We start from the raw sequence: 21,308 nt of genomic DNA, 5'->3' as shown, positions 1-21,308 counted from the left end.
TGCTAGTCATTTCCAGTCCCAAGTTCTATGTGGTGGGGAAACTGCCTGCATGCTCGTGGTAGCTATGCTGTGGTCTGGTCTCCATTGTGAAACTCACCAGAATATCAGCAACTGTTCTGGCAGCGTAACGCAGATGTGTCACCCTCCTCCCCACTGAAAGAAAGATGGAGGGAGCTGTGTGCTCTCTGAATTCTATTTTTAAATGCCCATCACTTCATTTCAAAACATTTTTTCAAACATGCCACAGATACTATTCTTTCTTGAGATGCTAAATCTGAGGTTTTAGAAACCAAATCCTGAGTTATGCAGCATGAAGCCAAGTATCTCAAAAGGTTTAAGTACAATGGGTTTTTAATTACTTAGCAAAAAGACAATCATTGTACCAAGAACGAGAGATTTTTTTTTTTAGTTTAAAAAGCAAAAGCTCTAGGAAGTTAAAATATGAGCTTAGAATGGAAATGTCATTTCAGTTTTAGTTTAGAGTTTCATCGAAGCAAATCAGCAGTGTTTATGATTGAAGAGGGAAAGGAGATGTGTCTGTTTTGGTTAACATCTTAAATACTATAAATTTTAAATTCTGTGTATGGTTGATACTTTCATTCTGGGCAAAATTAATTACTGAAAAAAAATACTTGTCAATATAGCATAGCTTGCCTCAGGAGTCACTATTCATTCTTAAAGCAAATGTTTTTCCTACATTCCTAAAACATTTGAATGTGAAGCTTCCTAACTAAGTCTATGGTTGGTATTCAGTCACAGGAGATATGATGGAAACACCACATGCGTGAGTGTGATGGGACACATTATGATTGGGAAATGGTTTTCCTCTCCTGGTAGTGACCGGCACCATCCCAGTCAGTGTGGCCTCTGGAGGCGAATGGGAATTGTGGGCTAGAGAAAACACCTGCTCTCCTTCCTCAGCGGAGGCTCACAGGGCAGTTCTTACGAGCTGTAAAAGCCGACGTTGGTTTGACTATATTTTTCAGTTTACGTAACTTTTGAGGCCACACTTGGAATACGAGAGATCCTTATTTCCATCTCTCTGCCCCATTTTAGGCTTAGCAGGAAGTAAGGCGAGAGGAGCTGATACCAAGGGCTCAAGTGGAAAGCAAATGTTTTGAGAATGATGAGGGAAACAAACGTACAAAAGTGCTTGACACAATCGATGGCTGTAGGGATGGTGATACGAGCCCCCGATAAAATGATTAACAATTTCTTTTCAATTGTGTATTAGCAATAAAAAAAGTAAGACAAAAAGACTTTTCAAGAAGAAAGGTCCCTTCCAGCTCTGAGGCCTGCCTTCAAGGCAGATGCGAGGCAGAAAGCACAGCCTTAGATGAAACCCTGACTACTTCACTAGTCACAGGACCATGGAAAGTTAGTTAACCCCTCTGTGACTGCTTTCTTCTAGTATATGTCAGGGTGTGGTTGCTAAAGCACATGTACAAAATGTAGACAAAACGAAGTCTCCACAGGTTGCTTGAGATCAGGGAACCTAACTTGTGGCCAGCAGCTCTCATGGTGTTGACATAGACTACATGTTTGGTACGATTCTTTGTATTGTTTTCACACTTTCTTTCTTTTTTTTTTCTTTAGCCCCTCCTGCTCCCTCTCACCTTCCCTCTCTCCCCTCCCTGCTCTCTCCTTGCCCTCCTGCTCCCCACCTATTTTCACATTTTGTAGAGACTAGACTTAGTTACTCTCATTCTTATGTGGCTTCAGGGAATAGAAAAGGTGCCCATATAAGTAATGCTATAGATTGCCAGGAATGTTTTTGAATAACAAGTTTACAGGGAATGCAAATGAGCGAGAAACTTGCACTTTCATGTCAATTACCACTCCCGGGGAGGCCATGGCTTTATTTTCATACTGCCACAGAGATGGTTCTGGAAGGCCCACTAGGCTAAGCTGCCACAGGATAAAGTTTCCCTTACAAATATGACTAAGGGAATTCAGGTGGATGTCAATATAGCAATCTGTTCTGATATCATTTGATAGCGGTTTTGGTCTTTAACTAGGTACATTAATTTCCTGGATCAATACCAATATAAAAGCTTTCTTATTAACTCAATTTACTAATAGAGGATCCAGAAGATACACATTTCTCATTTTTCTATAAGCTTACATTCCTACAGAACACAACAAACCGAAAAACGCCAGCCCCATCTCGACACCTCTTCTCCCAGCCCCTTCCTTCCTCAACCTGGCAGTTTTAATGCTTTGTATATTTAACTTTCAGAAGTCTGGGAGTCACCTTTGACTAATGGTTCTCTTTTATCCAGAATATCTGGTCACTAACTTGTGGCTACTCCCTTAGAAATACCTCTTGAATGCACCCCTTCCTGTGCCCTTCACGACGAGGTTCTCTTTGTCTCCTGTCTGGACTGGGTTACAAGAATGTTCTAAATGGTCTTTGGTCCTCATCCTTTAGCCTTACCTCCACCTTTCCCCCCAAACATTTTTTGCCTAAGTCCTCTAACTCAAGCCAGGTCATTCTGAGTTCAAAACATCTCATGGCTTTTCACTATCTAGTGGTCCATTTACACAGATTATACAACAATGAAATTCCGGTCTGTGTTCTAGGGCCCTTAGCATTTTGACATCTGTCTGCTCAGTCCGACTTACTTTCTTCTACAGTTGCTTTATTCCAGCTAACCCAGAAGAAAGGTTTGCAAATGCATTGCGAGCACATCTGATCCTATCTCTTCCTTTCTCCTCTCGTATCTCTTCCTAAAATGCCCTTTCACCACCTGGTTTGCGAATGTTCAGATGACATTCTGTGTCCTCAAATAGACTTTGCCTTAGTCACTTCAGCCAATTTCATCCTATAACCCCATCAAGAAATACATCTTCATAAGTTCTGACTTGAGAGTGTTTGTCATTTTATTTAGTGGTACCGGGCTAGGATGGTGCCTGGCGCGGAACGGACACTAAGTGGGCATCTGTGGGACAAATAAATGGTATTGTCATACTTTGCTTGCTACTTCTCTTTGATTCCCCTCTTGATTAGATTACAAATTTTACATTCAGGTCTTTCATAATGTATCCAACTCTCTTCTCCTCAGTAATCACCTTTCTAAACCTTTAATCCATTTTCCTAGTGTCATCTCCATAAATGATGTATTTTGGCTTAGACTGTTTTTCTCATGAGAAATGCTGGCTGTCTTTCTTTTCTGCTTGTTTACATATCATACATCGATGTAAGGTCAAATTTACATCTTTCTGTCTCCACTAAAACACCATTGTGTCTCATTCAAATTTCTAAAGCATTTACTATGGGTACCAGCTAGTTTTCTGAAGGTAATCAAACATATATTATCTTATTGTTGAAACCAAACTATTATTTCATGAAAGATATTTTGATTAAAAAAAAGTAGAAATTTCTACAAGGAAGTACAAAAGTCCCCCAAATATCCACACCCAGATGTAAATATTATAAATCTTTAGTCAAATGCCTTTGCACAGTCAAAAAACCATATGTAAACATATTTCTGGTATTCTCTGCTTTAAGCCAATATCTATCTGACATCAGCAACAATATCCCTTATTCCACATCCTCTTCTGAATCCCGCCTGAACTCCTGGAAGTTCCCTGTCAAAGTACTGCTCAATCATTGTTGAATGATCTTAAGCAAAATTTTACTCATGTGCGATATCAATGATATCGTTCTATAGTTTGAGCATTCTGTTGGGTCACCTTTCTTTGGAATGGGCACAAAAACACAGATCTCGTACAGTCAGTTGGCCAGATAACTGCCTTCCAAATTTTCAGGCACAGATGAGTGTTTCCAGTGCTGCTTTAGCTTGCTGAAACATTTCAGGGGCATTCTGCCAATTCCTAGAGCCTTGTTTCCAGTGGATGCATTCAGTGCAGTGTGAACTTTTCCCATCAGTACCACTGGTTCTTACCCATAGGCTTCCTCTTGAAATGGTGGAATGCCGACTAGTTTTTTTTGGTACACAGTGACCCTGTGTATTCTTTCCATTTCCCCCTCTATTGTACATAGGGACACTGTGGGTCGGAGCTGCCTGGATCATACCTAACAACAACAACCCTTTTGTTAAATATTATACTAACATTTGGGGACACTGAATGAAGGATTTATAGGAATTTGTATGTTTGCGATGTTTTGTCAACCTGATATTACAGGTTTGTCAACCTGATATTACAATAAATTGTAATATCGATACAGAAATAGATTAGTACATAGGTTACAGTATATAAACTCTCCAAATATATGGTAATATTAACATATGAAGCAAAGCAAACTGAACAACCAGTCGCATGCCAATGGGCTCCCAGGTTGTCCATTTGGAGAAAAGGCTGGATTCCTCCTTTATACCTGAAAGTTCACATGGAGGTAATACACATATTTTTTTCTTAGTCTTTGTTTTGTCTATAAATTTCTGGGAGCAGATAACCTCATCTTTCTCCTGAGGAGCAGCAGGTGGATTTGAACTGCTGGCCTTTTGGTTAGCAGACCAGCTCTTAACTTGTTCATGCCACCAGGGCTCAGTGTAAATTACTGTAATCAAAGTAATGGTAAAGATGAGCATTTGCTATATTAAGCAATAATGCTGAATGCTTAGTTCTCTTTCAAAAATAATTTTTGATCTCTTTGGAGAAATAAATTGATTTTGTGCAAGTTTGGGGATTTTTTTTACTTAAAAATATGAGTATAATATATTCAAATCTTGAGTTCCCACAAAAACTCAGGATAAGATTTGGTTTGATTAAACTTGAAATTAAACTTAAAAACTTTATGAACCACATATATTTAAAGACAGAGTACTGCCTATCTACTACTTTTGATAGATTATAACCAGACTTACGTTCAATCATTCATAATAAATCAAAAGCTCTTTTTTCCATGGTATTACACATTTTTTTCCAGAGGGATATACTGTTAATTCCTTTAAAACCTAATTTCGAAAGAAAACAGTGAATCAAATTCATGACTTATGTTTATTTAATCATAAAGAAGGATCAATATGAAGGCTGATGGAACTTGAAAGACCTAATCTTTGTGCTTTTAATATGATACGCTTAAAAACATTGTATTTCAAAAAGGTATTCATCTTGGTGAAATAACTTGTATTTTTCCTTGTATGAAGTTTTTCATTGATTGATAAGAAAAAAGAGGAGGACTAGATGTCCCTTGGAGAAACCTTGTTTAACTCATAGTGATACCTTGTGTATTATATTTAATACTTCTCTTTTTACCAACCTGCCCTATCTTGAGCAAAGCATCAAATGAAGAAGAATGCAAAATAAGGCCCTTGTGCAACTGAAAGAGAGGTATCATTTCTGCCTGTTGAAATGTCTATGAGGTGTCCTAGCCCACTCTCCTCCCAAGCTGTCACTTTTCTGTCTAAATTCTAATAAGCTTGGATAGCAATATGGTGCTCACAGCAGCCTAGGAGTGGTAGGGGTAGCTACAAGCAGTCAAATGAACACACAGAAGTTGACCCTGGCATTGACCCTGGAATGAGGCTATACAGACATTTTAAAAGCAGACATTAGAATGAAAAAACAACACAACTCTCTGGTATCATTTAAGGAGCTCTGGTGACATAGTGGTTCCCTTGTTGGGCTCCTAACCACAGGATGAGCAGTTCAAAGCCAATGTCTTCTTGGGAGGAAGATAAAGCTTTCTACTCCTGTAACATGTTACCATTTTGGAACCCCACAGAGCTCTCTTCCCTCCTCTTCAGGGTTGCTATGAGTCAGAATAGACTGCATGGCAGTTGGTGTGGTCTTTGGTATCATTTAACGTTGGGTCAGTCTTATCTTGCTTTCTTAGCCCTTAGGGAATCATTGTATTACAGAATAGTAAAAAGCGGTATTAGAAATCATGGCTTATAGATATCATGAAAAAATGTAGTTAATAAATGTTGGTGTCAAGTATTATCCACACCAGCAGTCTCATTCCCATGAGGTAGGGATTTTAATGTTGTTATTGAAGGCCCAAACATCTGCACTGATTCATGTTTCATCACTTGTGCAGTTTTGCAATTTTCTGCCCTTCCTTTCCTTTCCCCTTCTTACTTTGAAGTCTAGATGAGGTTCCCCGGGCCAAGTTCCCAGATAAATTTGTGATTTATTTTCTCCTTCTAATTTGGGGTTCTCCACTCATAAGAAATTGTCTTCTCGTGTTTTCCTGCGCCTTGAGCCGTGTAGTCATACATATTCCCTTTACTCAACAAAGTCTTACTCAAGCAGCAGTCAGGGGAAGAATTCAAATCAAGCATACTACATGGCCCCTTTTCTACTTTTCTCCCCTTCTTTCATTCCCAATGGGTAAGGTTCTTAGCTGTGCCAGTTGTTCAGCCTGACTTGAAACCCTGGGATTTGGAAGATCCGACAGTACTAGACTTATACCGCTTTGAACATAGCAGAGCTGGAATTAGTTCCAGGGTAACTCTTTCTGTTATCAGAAGTCATGATCAACATTCCTCCATCTGGTAACTTATTTAATTTCTGTTCTTGCATGGAGTTGTTCAGTAATCTATATATAGGATGTATTAGGAATAGTATTACCTCAAAGAGTTTGGTTCCCCTCGCCTATAAAAAAAATGGGGGGGTGCTATTACAGATGTAACTATTCACAATTCAATTAGATCAATTGCTGCTGCCATCAGTTTCAAAGCATTTTCTTTCTCCATGAACTCCTTGATATCAACTCCCCCTTATCCCCTCTGTCCCCCACGCTACCCCCAAGGAACCCTTGTTTTTATGTTACTGAGTTACTGAGATGAACTGCAGATAACCATGATGGTGGGGCAGGATGAAAGAAAAAGAGGAAGGAAGAAGAAAGTAAAAATTATAGAGATAGGTTTATTTGACCATGTAAATATATATTTATATGTAAATACAACAAGGAATCAGATGGACTTTGGGCCTCTGCTCAAATCTTATCTCAGTACAAGAATGGTTTGTTCTAATAATTTGGCACTGTGATACTCACCTTTCAACACTGTCGCTGAAGACAAAATGGGTACATAAACAAGTATGATGATGAAACCAGATGGTGCCCGGCTATTAAAAGATAAAGTGTCTGGGGACTCAAAGGCTTGAAGTTAAATAAGCAGCCATCTAGCAGGGAACCAACAAAGTCCTCCTCCTTTTTTTTTTTTTTTTTTTGACAGCTGAACAGATTTATTAAGAAGTTTTTTATCCCTTCACGACCAGTGGTGAGAGTGGCAATGCCTGGAGGTTGGAGGGAAGGTGGGGTAGAAAGGGGGAACCGATTACAGGATCTACATATAACCTCCTCTGCAGACAACAGAAAAGTGGGTGAAGGGAGATGTCGGACAGTGTAAGATATTACAAAATAATAAAAATTTATAAATTATCAAGGGTTCATGAGAAAGGAGGAAGCAGGGAGAGAGGGGGAAAATGAGCTGATACCAAGGGCTGAAGCAGAAAGCAGATAATTTGAGAATGATGCAGGCAACAAATGTACAGATGTGCTTGACATACAATGGATCGATGTATGGATTGTGATAAAAGTAGTAAGCACCCCCCCAAAAAAATTATTTATTAATTAAAAAGAAAAAAATTTTTTAGTCTTTCAAATTATCCTGTGTGTGTCAAAAACGTTCAACAGCCCCATCTGATGTCAGGTTTTTTTTTTCTTTCTTAATCATTTTATTGGTGGCTCATACAACTCTTATCACAATCTACACATCCATCCATTTTATCAAGCACATTTGTACATTTGTTGCCATCATCATTTTCAAAACATTTTCTTTCTATTTGAGCCCTTGGTATCAGCTCATTTTTCCCCTCCCTCCCTCATGAACCTTTGATAATGTATAAATTATTATTTTTTCATGTCTTACACTAACCGATGTCTCCCTTCACCTACTTTTCTGCTGTCAGCCCCCCTGGGAGGGTGTTAAATGTCGATCATTGTGATCGGTTTCCCTTTTCTCCCCACACCTTCTCCTTGCCCTCCTGGTATCACAACTCTCATTATTGGTCCTGAGGGGGTTATCTGTCCTGGATTCCCTGTGTTTCAAGCCCTTATCTGTACATGTTCTGGTCTAGCTGGATTTGTAAGTAGAATTGGGGTCATGCTAGTGGGAGAAGGAAGCATTAAAGAACTAGAGGAAAGTTGTATATTTCATCGGTGATATCCTGCACCCAAACTGACTCATCTCTTCCTTGTGACCCTTCTGTAAAGGGATGGCCAGTTGTCTACAGATGGGCGTTGGGCCTCCACTCTGCACTCCCCCTCATTTACATTGATAAGGTTTTTTTGTTCTGGGTCTTTGATGCCTGATACCTGAACCCATCGACACCTTGTGTTCACACAGGCTGGTGTGCTTCTTCCATGTGGATTTTGTTGCTTCTCAGCTACCCTGGCCACATGTTTATCTTCGAGCCTTTAAGACCCCACACACTATATCTTTTGATAGCCGGGCACCATCAGCTTTCTTCACATTTGCTTATATACCCATTTTGTCTTCAGCGATTGTGTTGGTTGGCCCCCTCCCTTTTTTGATGAATAACAATTCATGAAAAACTTGACCAATGCTCACATCTTATATTTTGTCACCAAATAACAGGTTTTTTAAATGTTAATATTCGTTTGTTAATAAGTTTGTCTCCCTCCATTGGTATCTGGTTCATCACTTCCCCTGCTAAGTAGTCAGGGCCTACCTGGGTTCTCCAGAGCTAACAAATGGTGACATTTTGCTGGTGTTACCAAGTTTCATAATCACACGTAACTCAGTGTGACCAGAACAGCTTTGCAGCACTGCACAGACCACCCAACACTTCAGAGGCTGTGGAGGGATTTATCTACATTCACATGATCTACTTTGCTGAAATGCTCAGTCTTCTCTTCATAACCCTGAAAGCATAAAATAAGCAATATTCCATAATATATACAAAGTATTTACCCATCACATAGTGTTATCTAGGAAGCGTGGAGGTAACTTAAAGGAACAGAATTCTGAGCAGGCAATTAACACTGCATATTTGATTTTCTCACTGACCTTGATGTTGTGCTCCACTATTAGAGCCCCAGGTTACTTACTGCACAGGATGACGTGGACAGTTCTCTTCAGTTCTTTCTCTGTCGGTCTATGGATCACTTGTCATCGCATCCTTTTCTGCTTGTACCTAGGGCCATTACTTAACTCAATTACTACACTCACACCTGTAGTAATAGACTATACACTTTTTTCCAAGCAGGAGTTATTTTATCTTTTTGTGCCCAGCACAGTGCCTGAATTTTTACTCTACAAGTTATAGGAACTTAACAAATGGTTTATTGGTTAAATTAATTAATTGTTAATGAAACTTTCGATAGCCTGTGCCTTATTGAGCTTCCAATTATTTCTATAGCAGCAGTAGCTGGAAAATGCAATTTCCCAAGAGCTATGTTTTATCTCAGCTAATGTTGTTTTAGAGAGGGGCTTTGTCATGATGATATAAAATTTTGATTAAATGGAAACAGCAGTTTATTTCTCTTGTACTAATAGCTCCCTGTAAAATAGCATTTGTTAAATGGATAAACAATTGTAGGGAAAGGTTTTCTCCAAGTGCTAGAGCCAAAGCCAAAGGATAGCGTTTAAAGTGATTTATACGTCATATGTTGAACTTGCTCAGCTAATGTTTCCAGATATTAGGCATTGGGAGATTTGGAGTGAGGAACAAGATTATGAAATTTATGTGCCAATGGACTAAGGTAATGCTGTTCTATGATGCACAATCTCTTTTCACACACCCCTGCCCCCAAGTATATTACCAATGGCCAATGAGCAAATGCAAGATTTGAGCAGATACATTAAATTACATTGGTAGTCAGAAGAACCAGATAATAAACTGTTAAGGGTAAAGACAACCCACTTATGGACCCAAAGTAAAACAAATAGTAAATTACATACTGGGATTTTCTAATGACGTGTTTATTCTTCATTTAACCTTCTAACACTTAGATCAAGCTCTGGTTGAAATAGGGCCATTGCCAATCCATTTGCCTTTGTGAAAATTATGAACGTGTCCTGTTTCTTGAGTGAAAATTCTAAGTGAATGTATTCACAATTTAAACATTGCTGCATTCAGGTCTCAAAAAAAAAAAAAAGAAGTGGGAATGTACATGGGTACCCCTGTGGCCTTGTTTGACGGTTCTGAACTTTTTAGAAGGCTTCTGGTTTGACACATATGGTTTGCCTTCATCGGTTGAATGAAAAGTTTTCAGTTCAAACCCACCAGCAACTTCACGAAAGAAAGTCCAGGGAGAAGTCAACTAATAAAATCTCATGGAGCTTTTTTCTACTCGGTTCTACATAGGGTGACAATGAGTTGGAATTAACTCTATAGCAAAAGGCTTGCCCATGGCTTTTTAAAGAAGGGAAAGAAGAGGTTGAAATGAGAGGATAAATTTGGGGAAAACTGACTCTTTAATTTAATCAGTAGCATCCAGCTTTAATTCACCCCAACAGTGGCTCTACAAATTAAGCACATCTTTTAATCAGTGCATCTACATTTAGTCAAGACTCCTAGAAAACTGCTGCTGAGAGGATGTGCCTCCTTGGCTCAACCTGGCTGCCAGATACGAGTTTATACCTGGAACCAGGAATCCTGTGTTGACCTGCATACACACTCTCCAAATGTTAGGAATCACACACTTATGAGAGAGAATGTTCCCATAGCTACCACACCTGGTCTCAGAATGTTACAAGTCTGCTTTGTGCATGCTGCTCCCTCCACGCCAACCTCCAGCTGTGTGCTACCTGGACTCAATGTATATACAAAGTATACAGTATCCCACTGATCACGTTAAACAGTGCAATGTGTTTACATTTAAATGAACACTTGAATGTTGAGCTTTTGTCATCTAGTTTCCACATTTTACTTTCCTTAAAATTTCCTTAAAAAATGAGTGCCTGTACTTCTTTATACTTCTGGTTTTCTAAATGGAATCTTACTGAACATGTCAAGCCACATATTATAAAAGGCAAAAGCATGCATTTAGTTATTAACCATCCAGTAGTGAGGGTAGAAATATACTGCCTCCTGAACTTCTGAACAAAAAGCAGAAGATACACCTTTTAAGACTCTCAGTCTATTCAGAACTTTCTGAGCTGAAAGGTTGGAGAGGCTTTCGATTGTAAGCAGTGCCACGTTTCAGTCAGGGGTGAGCTATAATCTCCTAACGAGCCTATGTTCCAACCTCAATTTAAACCTCCCTCAATTTCAGATTAATCTCTTACTGGTGTTGGATTGGATCAGAATGAGCCTTTCATTTAAGAAGTAAGTTTTAGTGACAGAAATTTACACTGAAGATGTGATTCACCATGAGGTTGTGTACATTGTCTTTTATTTTTAAATTTTGTATTATATAAAATGTCAAACACCCACAAAATGAGGGAGAATAAGGTAATAATAAACCCTTATACAACATTATCTGACTTGACCAGTTATGACCATTATATCATTTTTCTTTCTCATAATATTTTACATTAAATCCCAAATGCCATGCTAATTAACTAATACATTTAAAATATTATTCTATAACCATACTATCATACTTACAAAGTTAATAACAACTAATAATTCTTTATTATCATCTTATACTCTTCCATATTCAAATTTTCCTGTCTCAAAGCATCTATTTGTTCAAATTAGAATCCATATGTGAAAGGGGCTTCAAATGTTCATGAAAAAATTGAAGTAAATATATTGGAATCTTTTTTGAGATCTTGAACTTTTGAAGTACCCTTGGTCCATACACTAAAATTGGTTCTTTATTTTCCCTCAGTCTCTTTTTTTCTATAGCAATAAATGTAAAGTTTAATGGAAAAATTGCTACCAACATTTTAGGCAAAACAAAAAATCCTGCTGTCGAGCCAATTCTTACTCATGGCTACCCTATAGGGTACAGGTCTGTGCCCGGTGGGTTTCCAAGTCTGTAACTGCGGGAGTAGAAAGCCTCCTCCTTCTCCCTACGACTGACTGTTGATTTTTGCACTCATGGGTTGAAACCCAGTACAGAAATCTTCCTTCCATCCTATTTGAGTTCCAGTAGAGCTATATTAAATCACTTTTCAAAGATGTGTTATAGTGTGACACAAAGAAAATACCACGTTAATTATTCATACAAAATTTTAAAAGAAGGAATCCTTTGCTTCTTAGATTTTATCATTTTTCTTTCTCAGATTCTGGGTTTGCATTTCAGCATAGTAAATTCAAACTAGCACAGTGTATTCTTAGTAAACATGTCTGAGTGTCTGATCTCCTCTGTGGTGACCAATTCACATAGCCAAGTGATTTGCTTACTTTGTATTTCCATTGAGTTCATTCTAATACCTCACAATGAAAAGAGTTGAATCATTTGTTTGTAATTTTTGAAAAAATTTATTTTGCTATTCTTCTGTGTTGGAGCATTCTTTTCTTTCAACATGAGTGTGGTAGTGGTGATGGTAGGTGTCATCGTGTTGATCACAACTCATAGCAAACCTATATACAGCAGGACAAAACACCGCCCAGTCCTGTGCCATCCTCACAATTGTTCCTGTGTTTGGGCCCACTATTGCAAGCACAATATCAATCCACCTCATGGAGGGACTTCCTCTTTTTCACTGCCCCACTACTTTACCAAACAAGATGTCCTCCAGGGACTGGTCTCTGCTGACAATATGACAGTATTTATGTAAGACAAAGTCTTACCATCTTTGCCTCTAAGGAGCACGGCGGCTATACTTCTCCCTATACAGATCGGTTTGTCCTTTTAGCAGTCCATGGAATTTTCAGTATTCTTTGCCAGCATCATAATTCAAATGCATAGATTCTTCTTTGTCTTCCTTATACAATATCCATCTTTCACATACATGCAAGGCAATTGAAAAGACCATAGCTTGGGTCAGGCGCACTTGAGTCTACAAAGTAGCATCCTTGCGTTTTGACATTTTAAAGGGGTCTTGTGTACCGGATTTACTCAGAGCAGTGCATCCTGTGATCTCTTACCTTCTGTTTCCATGAGCATTGAGTGTGGATCCAACTAAGAAAATCCTTAACAACTTCAGCCTTGTCTCCATTTATCATGATATTGCCTGTTGGTCCAGTTGTGAGGATTTGGGTTTTCTTATAATCTATACTGAAGGCTGAAATTCTTGATCTTCATCAGCAAGGGTTTCAAGACCTCCTCACTTTCAGCAAGCAAGCTTGTGTATCATCTGTATTATCTATCACAAGGTGTTAATAAGCCTTCTCCCGATCTGATGCTTCTTCATATAATCAACGTTGATAGGAGGACAGAAAAGAGTTTGCACTGCCACTGTAACTTTAACACTACCAAGCTTGATTTAAACTGTTCAGTGCTGCTAAAATACTTCCTTTTTTTAACCATTTCTTTTTATAAATCCTCAATCTTGTGATATCTTTCCTTTCTTAGGATATGAGCGAGTCTGCCAAACAAGAAGATATTTTGGAATCCACAACAGATGCTGCAGAATGGAGTCTAGAAGTGGAACGTGTACTACCACAACTGAAAGTCACGATCAGGACTGACAATAAGGTATAAATGAGACTTTATGTTTTTGGAGAATATTTTATAAGACAATTTTAGGTAAGGAGTAGACTTGATTGCATGATCTACGTAGGGCCGTGGGATTTAGTGTCCAGCATTTTGTTTTAATAAGATTTAACAAACTGTTGCCAAATGAATCCAAAAGCAAGGAGCAGATCTTTAAAAAAGTGATTTAGGATATATCATGTTTTCTTGAAATTAAGGGATGAGAACAGAAATATATCTCCTTGGAAATCATATTTTTGTTGAGGTGACGATTGAATGACGTTGGAGTTCTGTAATTGATACCAACTGATCCAGGTTAAAGGATGGCTTGAATTCTTCTGGATGGCAAAACAAAAGATACCTGGGAATTGCTATAGAAAATCTGATTGAAACTGTGTTTGAAAGTAACATAAGAATATAACAGCAGAATCTGATGTAACAAAATTAAGTGATTAAAGCAGATGAACTCAGTCATGTTTCTGCTTGCGTTTTGTGTACACTTTCTAAAAAATGCCTTCGGGAAAGCTAAGAAGTGACTGGACAATATTTTTCTCATGAATGTTCTAATAACCCCCACACGAGGTACTAAAAAGGTATCTAGGTAAAAAACTAAAGAATTCCTTTCACTGTCACCATTGGATGCTGGGGATAAGTTCCAAAATTGTGGAACAAGGCTGTAGGGAAGCTTTTCCTCTGGAAGGCCAGGTTAGTCTTGTGTCAACCCCCGACAAGATGACCTTTTTCAGAGTACCTGAGAAGTGAATTCTTTCTTGGAAAGTCTGCATTTTGACTTCGATTACCATATTCTAGAGAAAGTAAAAAGTATTCTAGATGGCTAGGGCAGTTCCACACTATACCCAGGATGCAAGAATCTTACTTGTCTCTGAGCAGTGGTGAAACAAACTTTATTCAAAGTAAGTGGACCAGCCCTGCAGCATCTACTGCTCAATGGCCCTGGCTGACATCTCTGTTTTCATATCTTTTACGTAAAAGATACGCGATGGCTTCAAAAAGTCTCTGGAAAAACCCCAGTATATTTTATTTCCTTTTTTCCACCTTTTTTTTAAATTTTGAGTTTTTATTTTATTTTTTAATTCCATTTTCTTTTTTATCTAAATGTATAATTAAGTGGGAGTTAATATACATACCATATCATTCCATAGTTCAATCATGTCGAGCAGAATTGTACAAGTTCTACCACAATCAGTCTCTAAACCTTCTTTTTCTTCCTGGACTCCTTGACATCATCTCCCTTTTACCACCCCCAAAACCCTTATTCTACTTGCTTTCCCAAACCCTTGCCCCCAAAGCCCTTATTCTACTTGCCCCCCAAAACCCTTATTCTACTAGCTGCCCCTATAAATTCATCAATCCTGGATTTCATATACCAAAACACAGAAAAATGTACAACACAACTTCCCTTACTTTTAAATCCCCCTTTGTATATTACTAATACTTTCTTTTTCACTAAATCTTTTCTGTGAGAAGTCTTAACTTGTGAAACTGCAATTTATTCTTTGGCCTCATCAGAACAGATTCTCTTCATAAAAATTAAAAATCAATATTACTGTGATTCTAGTTAGAATGGCATGTCAAAATAATCATACATATGGGTACTTACAAGCCCCACTTATTCCCATGAGGAAGCAAGTTTCATCTGTTAACTTTCAGTCTAAGTAAACTCTTGAATTCAAGCATCTCATTTAGTCCTAATGGGACCACAGGAGGATTTTTTTTTTTTAAAGCCATCATTGATTTCCACAATACAAAAGTAACCTGATAAAGAAAAACAGAATATAAACTTAACTGCTAACACATGTGGTTTTACAAAATTAAGTGAAGGCCAAATTTGAATACAGACCAATATTACAATAATTGCAATAATTCCAAGGAGAATTAATATCCCCCGGATTTAAGGATTGAACTAGCTGAAAGATGGATGTACACCCTTTATTACCAGTGTTGATTTTATGAGAATTTACTGTACTAAGGACATAATACAATCAAGTTTTAGGCAGCATCTCAAAATGTCATCTTAAGATGCCATTCTTTTTCATTGTATTTTTTGCGATTTTAAAGAATACATGCATATCATGTTAAATTTAGATTTTTAGCAGGTAAGCTGACCTGTAGTCATATTGACTATTGTTTCAGATCTCATCTCTCAATCTTTTGCGTTTGTTTCCAATATTGCAAACAGATCTGAAGTAAAAGTAGTAAATCAAAAATACAATTTTAGAGTCAACTCTTTATTCACCTGATTTACGGATAGTATAATTTTATGTTGGCTAATGAATAGAAATATACACAATGACTCAGAACGAGAATGACCTGATTGTACGTGAGGGTTCTTCTCACGTACATTATTCCAGTCTCTTCCATCAGAAGGAGCTGCCTCCAGCATCCTAGTCGATACCATTCTTCCTCAGCTCCGGACTCATCACCAACGCAAAACCTCTCCTTCGCTCTTGGCTAAAATATCCTCCCATTTCACACAGCCTATGTATATGTAGGAAATTTAGAGAGCTTAACGTTGTGCTTGAGGAGGGAAAATTTGTTTTAGGGTCATCATGTTTCCTGGTCACCATTTGATTAATTTTTATGTAGCAGGAGTGTGAGAGATGAGTAAAAAGTATCTCCATTGTTTAAATCCATTATAAATTTCTTCTACTTTGCTTTTGTCGCTGTAAATAAGTCGCGAATTAATTTGGCACTGAATCAAATATTTTTCATAATTTTTGTACATAGTGAATTTCCCCAAAAACGTTTTGACACCGAATTTACAAAAAAGTAAATCTCCCTTTCTTTTATTTTTGCATGCTATAGTATATACTTGAGATCCTATCGGGCTTTGAACTGGTTCCTTGTGGTTCAGTCATGACAAATGAAGTGAACCACAGGACAGATACAAATTTGTAAAATGTAGGAACATGGAATGATAATTAGAACAGGAAAAATTTATACATGAGTTCCCTGATAAAACTTTAGTCTTCATCTTAAAAAACAGGCAGCATGTATATAGCAGCAATCAAATCTCTTGACCAGTAAAATTGGAAACAGCAGTGTCCCACTCCAAGATGAAGGGTGACCATGCTACTTTGAATCCTTGTCACTCCGTAAAGTCCTGACAATACTCTAACCTCCCCCATCGACTCCTTCCGAATCTCTCATACCGGGACTTCCCCCTGAAATTTTTCTTATTCCAGTTACTAGTTTAATTTACCCAAATTTCAAAAATTTGAATCTATCCCAATTTTGCTTTGTTGGCCATAAAATGAAAAGATTCCAGCCAGTCCAAAGCCCTGCATACTGTCACTTCTTTGTTTAGTCACTACAATGTTGCCATCATGTTTTTATTGCGAGGCTAGCTTCTTCCTTCCAAAATGGAAGAACACTATCTTAAATTGAAAAAAAAAATCAAAAAAAAAGTCAAGCCCTAAGTTATTACATGGAAAGGTTGTAATATGGAATAAAATTGCGAATGATGTATGAAGCCTCAAAAGAAGATGGAATAAATACATGGAGTCACTGTACGAAAAAATAAATAGTCGGCATTCTGCCATTTCAAGAGGTAGCATATGAGCAGGAACGAAGGGTACTGAAGGAAGAAGTCTAAGCTGCACTGAAAACACTAGGCAAAAACAAGGCTCCGGGAATTGACAGAATGACAACTGAAACATTTCAACAAGATGATAAAGCACTGGAAGCACACACTTGTCTATGGCAGGAAATTTGGAAAACAACTATTTGGTCAACTGATTGGAAGAGATCCATATTTGTACATACTCTGTTTAGTCATACACAAATACAGAACAAGATCATTGATATCACATGCAAGCAAAATTTTGCTGAATATCATCCAACAACAGTTGCAGTAGTACATTGACAGGGAACTGCCAGAGGTTCAGGCTGGACTCAGAAGAACGATGTGGGACAAGGGGTGTCATTGCTGATTTTAGATGGATCTTGGTTGAAAGTAGAGAATACCAGAACATTGTTTACTTGTATTTTGTTAGCTATGCCAAGGCATTTGACTGTGTGGATTATAGCAAACTATGGATAGCCTTGAGAAGAATGGGATTTCCAAATACTTTATTGTGCCAAAGGAACTTATACATGGACTAAGAGGCAGTTGTGCAAACAGAAAAGGGGGAAACTGTATGGTTTAAAATCAGGAATGGTGTGTGTCAGGGTTGTTTCCTCTCGCATACTTAGTCCGTATGCTGAGAAAGTCATCAGAGAAACTGGGCTGTATGAAGAAGAATGGGGCATCCGGATTGGAGGAAGGTTTAGTAACAACCTGAGATATGCAGATGACCCAACCTTTCTTGCTGAAAGTGAGGAGGACTTTAAGCACTTACCAATGAAGATCAAGAGTTGCAGCCTTGAGTGTGGAATATAACTCAATGTAAAGGAACAAAAAGCCTCACAACTGGACCAATAGGTAGCATCATGATAAATGGAGAAAAGGTTGAAATTGTCAAGGATTTTGTCTTGATTGGATCCACAATCAATAATCATGGAAGCAGCAGTCAAGAGATCAAAGGATGCATTGTATTGAGCAATCTGCTACACAAAACCTCTTTAACGTGCTTAAAAGCAAGGGTATCACTTTGAGGAGTAAGTTGCACCTGGCCCAAGCCATGATGTTTTCCATTTATCTCACATGCATGTGAAAGTTGGACATAAAATAAAGAAGACTGAAGAAAAATGGATGCATTTGAACAATGTTGTCAATGACGAATATTGAAAGTAACATGGGCTTCCAAATGAGCCAACATCTTTCTTGAAAGAAATACAGCCAGAATGCCCCTTAGAGGGCAAGGATGGTGACCTTGTCTTATGTACTTTGGACATGTTATCAAGAGAGACAGACATCATGCTTGGTAACGTTGGGTTGCGGGTTACAGGTCAGGCAGCAAAAGACAGGGAGGCCCATGACCAGTTGGATTGACACAGTGGGAGGAGCCATGAGCTTAAACATAATAATTGTGAAGGAGGTGCAGGCCCGGGTGGTGGTGTCATTCTGTCGGACATAGGGTCACTTTGAGTTGGAACCTACTTGACAGCCGCTCACAGTAACCACAACAGCTTCTTCCTATTGTCTAATACCACTTGCTGTTATGGCTAGTTCTCACAGAATGGAAATTAATTTTACTATTAGCTTAAACAAAATACAATTAAGAAAACAAATCTGTCGCTAAAAATGCAAATGATATGTTCCATGACTAAAAAATAAAATATTTCACTCTATAATGATTCGAATAGACTATGTTAGTATTTTCCTTTTTTAATATTGCTTCTAGAACATACTCCTGGTGATTACTTAAAGGGTAATTTATACTCAGTTACCAATTCGAGTCTGCCCTAATTTATAGCAATGAATCTAAAGACATCATTCTTAGTTCTGTTACGAGTCAATAAATTGCGCCAAATCCTAGATCACTCTCCTCTAGTTATTTACCCCGGTGATAAGCAAGTAGGGTCAGTTGTTTTGCAGGGAGGCCTGAGGACACGGAAACATTGTTTGAGGACACCTAGACATGGTGTCCCCTAACATGGTTTAAGAAGAGCATTGTTGGTGCACTGCAGCTCTGTGTCTTCTACTTGTAGAAATCTTTCTTCCTTATTTTCCTTACCTCTCCCTCGTCTGTCATCCTGGTTTGTTTGTTTTTGTGCTCCCTCCTTGTTAATAGTCCTTAAACGCATTAGTGATGCATCACAAATGTTACATCACCGCTCTAGTGGAATAAAGCGAAATTAAAGTGAGTATCTGTGAATATATGTAGATTAGATTTAAATTTGCAACTATTCAAGAATCATCCCAACTTCTGAGTCTTATTAACTTTTGTTTTAGCTATAAAAATAATACTAAAGCAGGTTTTCCAGAGGAAGGAAGTATGGATTCCGCTATAAATTAGAAGCTAGTGATCGTATATGCAGTCTCATTGTCAGTTCATGATTTATTGAGCTAAGGTTTAAAACATGTAATGTAGCTGCAGTGGCAAAAAGCGAGTCCTGGTGTTGTGGTGGGTTAAGCACCAGGTAGCTATTGGAAAGGTCGACAGTACAACTTCACTAGTCCCTCTTCAGGAGAAAGATGAGGCATCCTGCTCCCATAAAGATTTATAGTCTCCCAAACCCTACATGAGGTTGCTATAGGTTGGAATCAGTTTGAGGGCAGTGGATTTGGGTTGACCAGAGCAAATGGAACCTAACTCATCCCTTTCCCTTTGACCTAAGGAAAACTGTTATATGACCCAGTTGATATAAATCACCTAGAAGAATATTTGGTGCAGACAGTTCTACCCTGTCCTGTAGGGTCCCTCAGAGTTGACAATGAGTGATGATGTTGGAAGCATTGTGAAAATTACTCCGGACCGGAAAGGGTTGTGTTCTCTTGTGCAGAGTCGGCACTGACTTAATGCCGCCCCACAACTAACAACATAATGATGTGGCTCACTAGTGTGTTCTGATAGGCACTTTCAGTCTGCTGCTTATGCTGGTATTTGGGAAGAATTTACAATTTTTTCCAAAGTTCCCATCATTTAAAGGATTATTTATAAACACCAGCCTTTCTAGGTTCTTGAATCAAATTCATAATCGCATGTGTTTATCCTTACATAGAGAGGGAAAAGTCAAGTTAGGACCCAGGTCCCAACAGTTTTTCACTGCCTTCAGCAGAGGCTAAAAAAAAAAAGTATATGTATATTACATAATTATAAGGCCTATAATAATTAAACTTGTCACTTTGGGAAGTCTTCCTAGTTTTGTCTTTAATAAATGTATATATAACTTAATGATGATAACAGTAGTTACCACTTACATTTACTGTTTACTATGAGTCAAATACGGTTGCTAGCCCTTGTATTAACTCATTTAATCCTTCCTACCACCTGAAGGAACACTGGTGACATAGTGGTTACACTTTGGGCTGCAATCCGAAAGGTCACCAGTTTGAAACCACCAGTCGCTCCTTGGGAGCTTTAAAGATAGGGCTTTCAACTCCTGTAAAGGGTTACAGTTTTGAAAACCCACAGGAACAATCCTTTTCTGGTCTACATGGTTACTGTGAGTCAGCATTGATTTGATGGCAGTGAGTTTATTTGTTTTTGGACTACTCGGTAACATGCAGGTTCTATTTTACTACAGATAAGGATACTCAAACACAAAAAAGTAAACTAACTTGCTTCTGCTTAGTAAGTGATAGATAAGAGATTTGAACCTACAGCCCAGACTTTGACTTATGTATCAAAAGACAATATAGACTACTGCTAAAAGCACACATTCTGAACCCAACGGGCTTGAGTACAAATTCAGGTTCTAACATTTATTGTTGGACCCTTTGGACAAGTTATTCAACCAATCTGTGCCCCCGTTTCTTCATTTCTAGAATGGCACTAATTACAGTGCCTCAGAGTTATGAAAAGGATTAATGAATCAATTTATTTAAAGCATTTAGAAGGATGCCAAACTAATCCTCGATAGGGGCCAGCTACTATTTTCCAAACTATTTCTGTGCTTTTATTAAAACAGTTGAGAGTATACCTCTTTTTTTTAAGAATTGTTTTATGAGCATTCCCCATACATCATTAAAAGTTGTAAATCATAACTTTAATGGTTGTCTGCATTGCTTAAAGGTAACCATTCCTAAAGGTTTCCTCCCCGCTCCCACTACCATGACTCGAATTCTATCCTGCAAGACTGGCTAGACCAGAGGAGGTACACTGGTACAGATAGGAACTGAAAATACAGGGAATCCAGGATGGATGAGCCCTAT

At 38.2% G+C, this 21,308-nt stretch overlaps 1 protein-coding gene across 2 annotated transcripts in view; it reads left to right on the top strand.

Annotated features, from left to right (window-relative positions):
• Nucleotides 1–21,308, top strand: part of IFT57 (intraflagellar transport 57) — a 72,932-nt gene that overhangs the window by 22,700 nt on the left and 28,924 nt on the right. For both annotated transcript variants that reach the window (XM_045286214.1, XM_004706388.3), the window contains exon 6: nucleotides 13,409–13,531. In XM_045286214.1, coding sequence (XP_045142149.1) covers nucleotides 13,409–13,531 — 123 coding nt within the window. The remainder of the gene's footprint in view (nucleotides 1–13,408; nucleotides 13,532–21,308) is intronic.

Source organism: Echinops telfairi, unplaced genomic scaffold (genome assembly GCF_000313985.2).
Source record: "Echinops telfairi isolate 266 unplaced genomic scaffold, ASM31398v2 ScPeMD7_6;HRSCAF=24_0, whole genome shotgun sequence".
NCBI lineage: Eukaryota > Metazoa > Chordata > Mammalia > Afrosoricida > Tenrecidae > Echinops > Echinops telfairi.
This window is presented reverse-complemented; position numbering and strand designations above follow the sequence as displayed.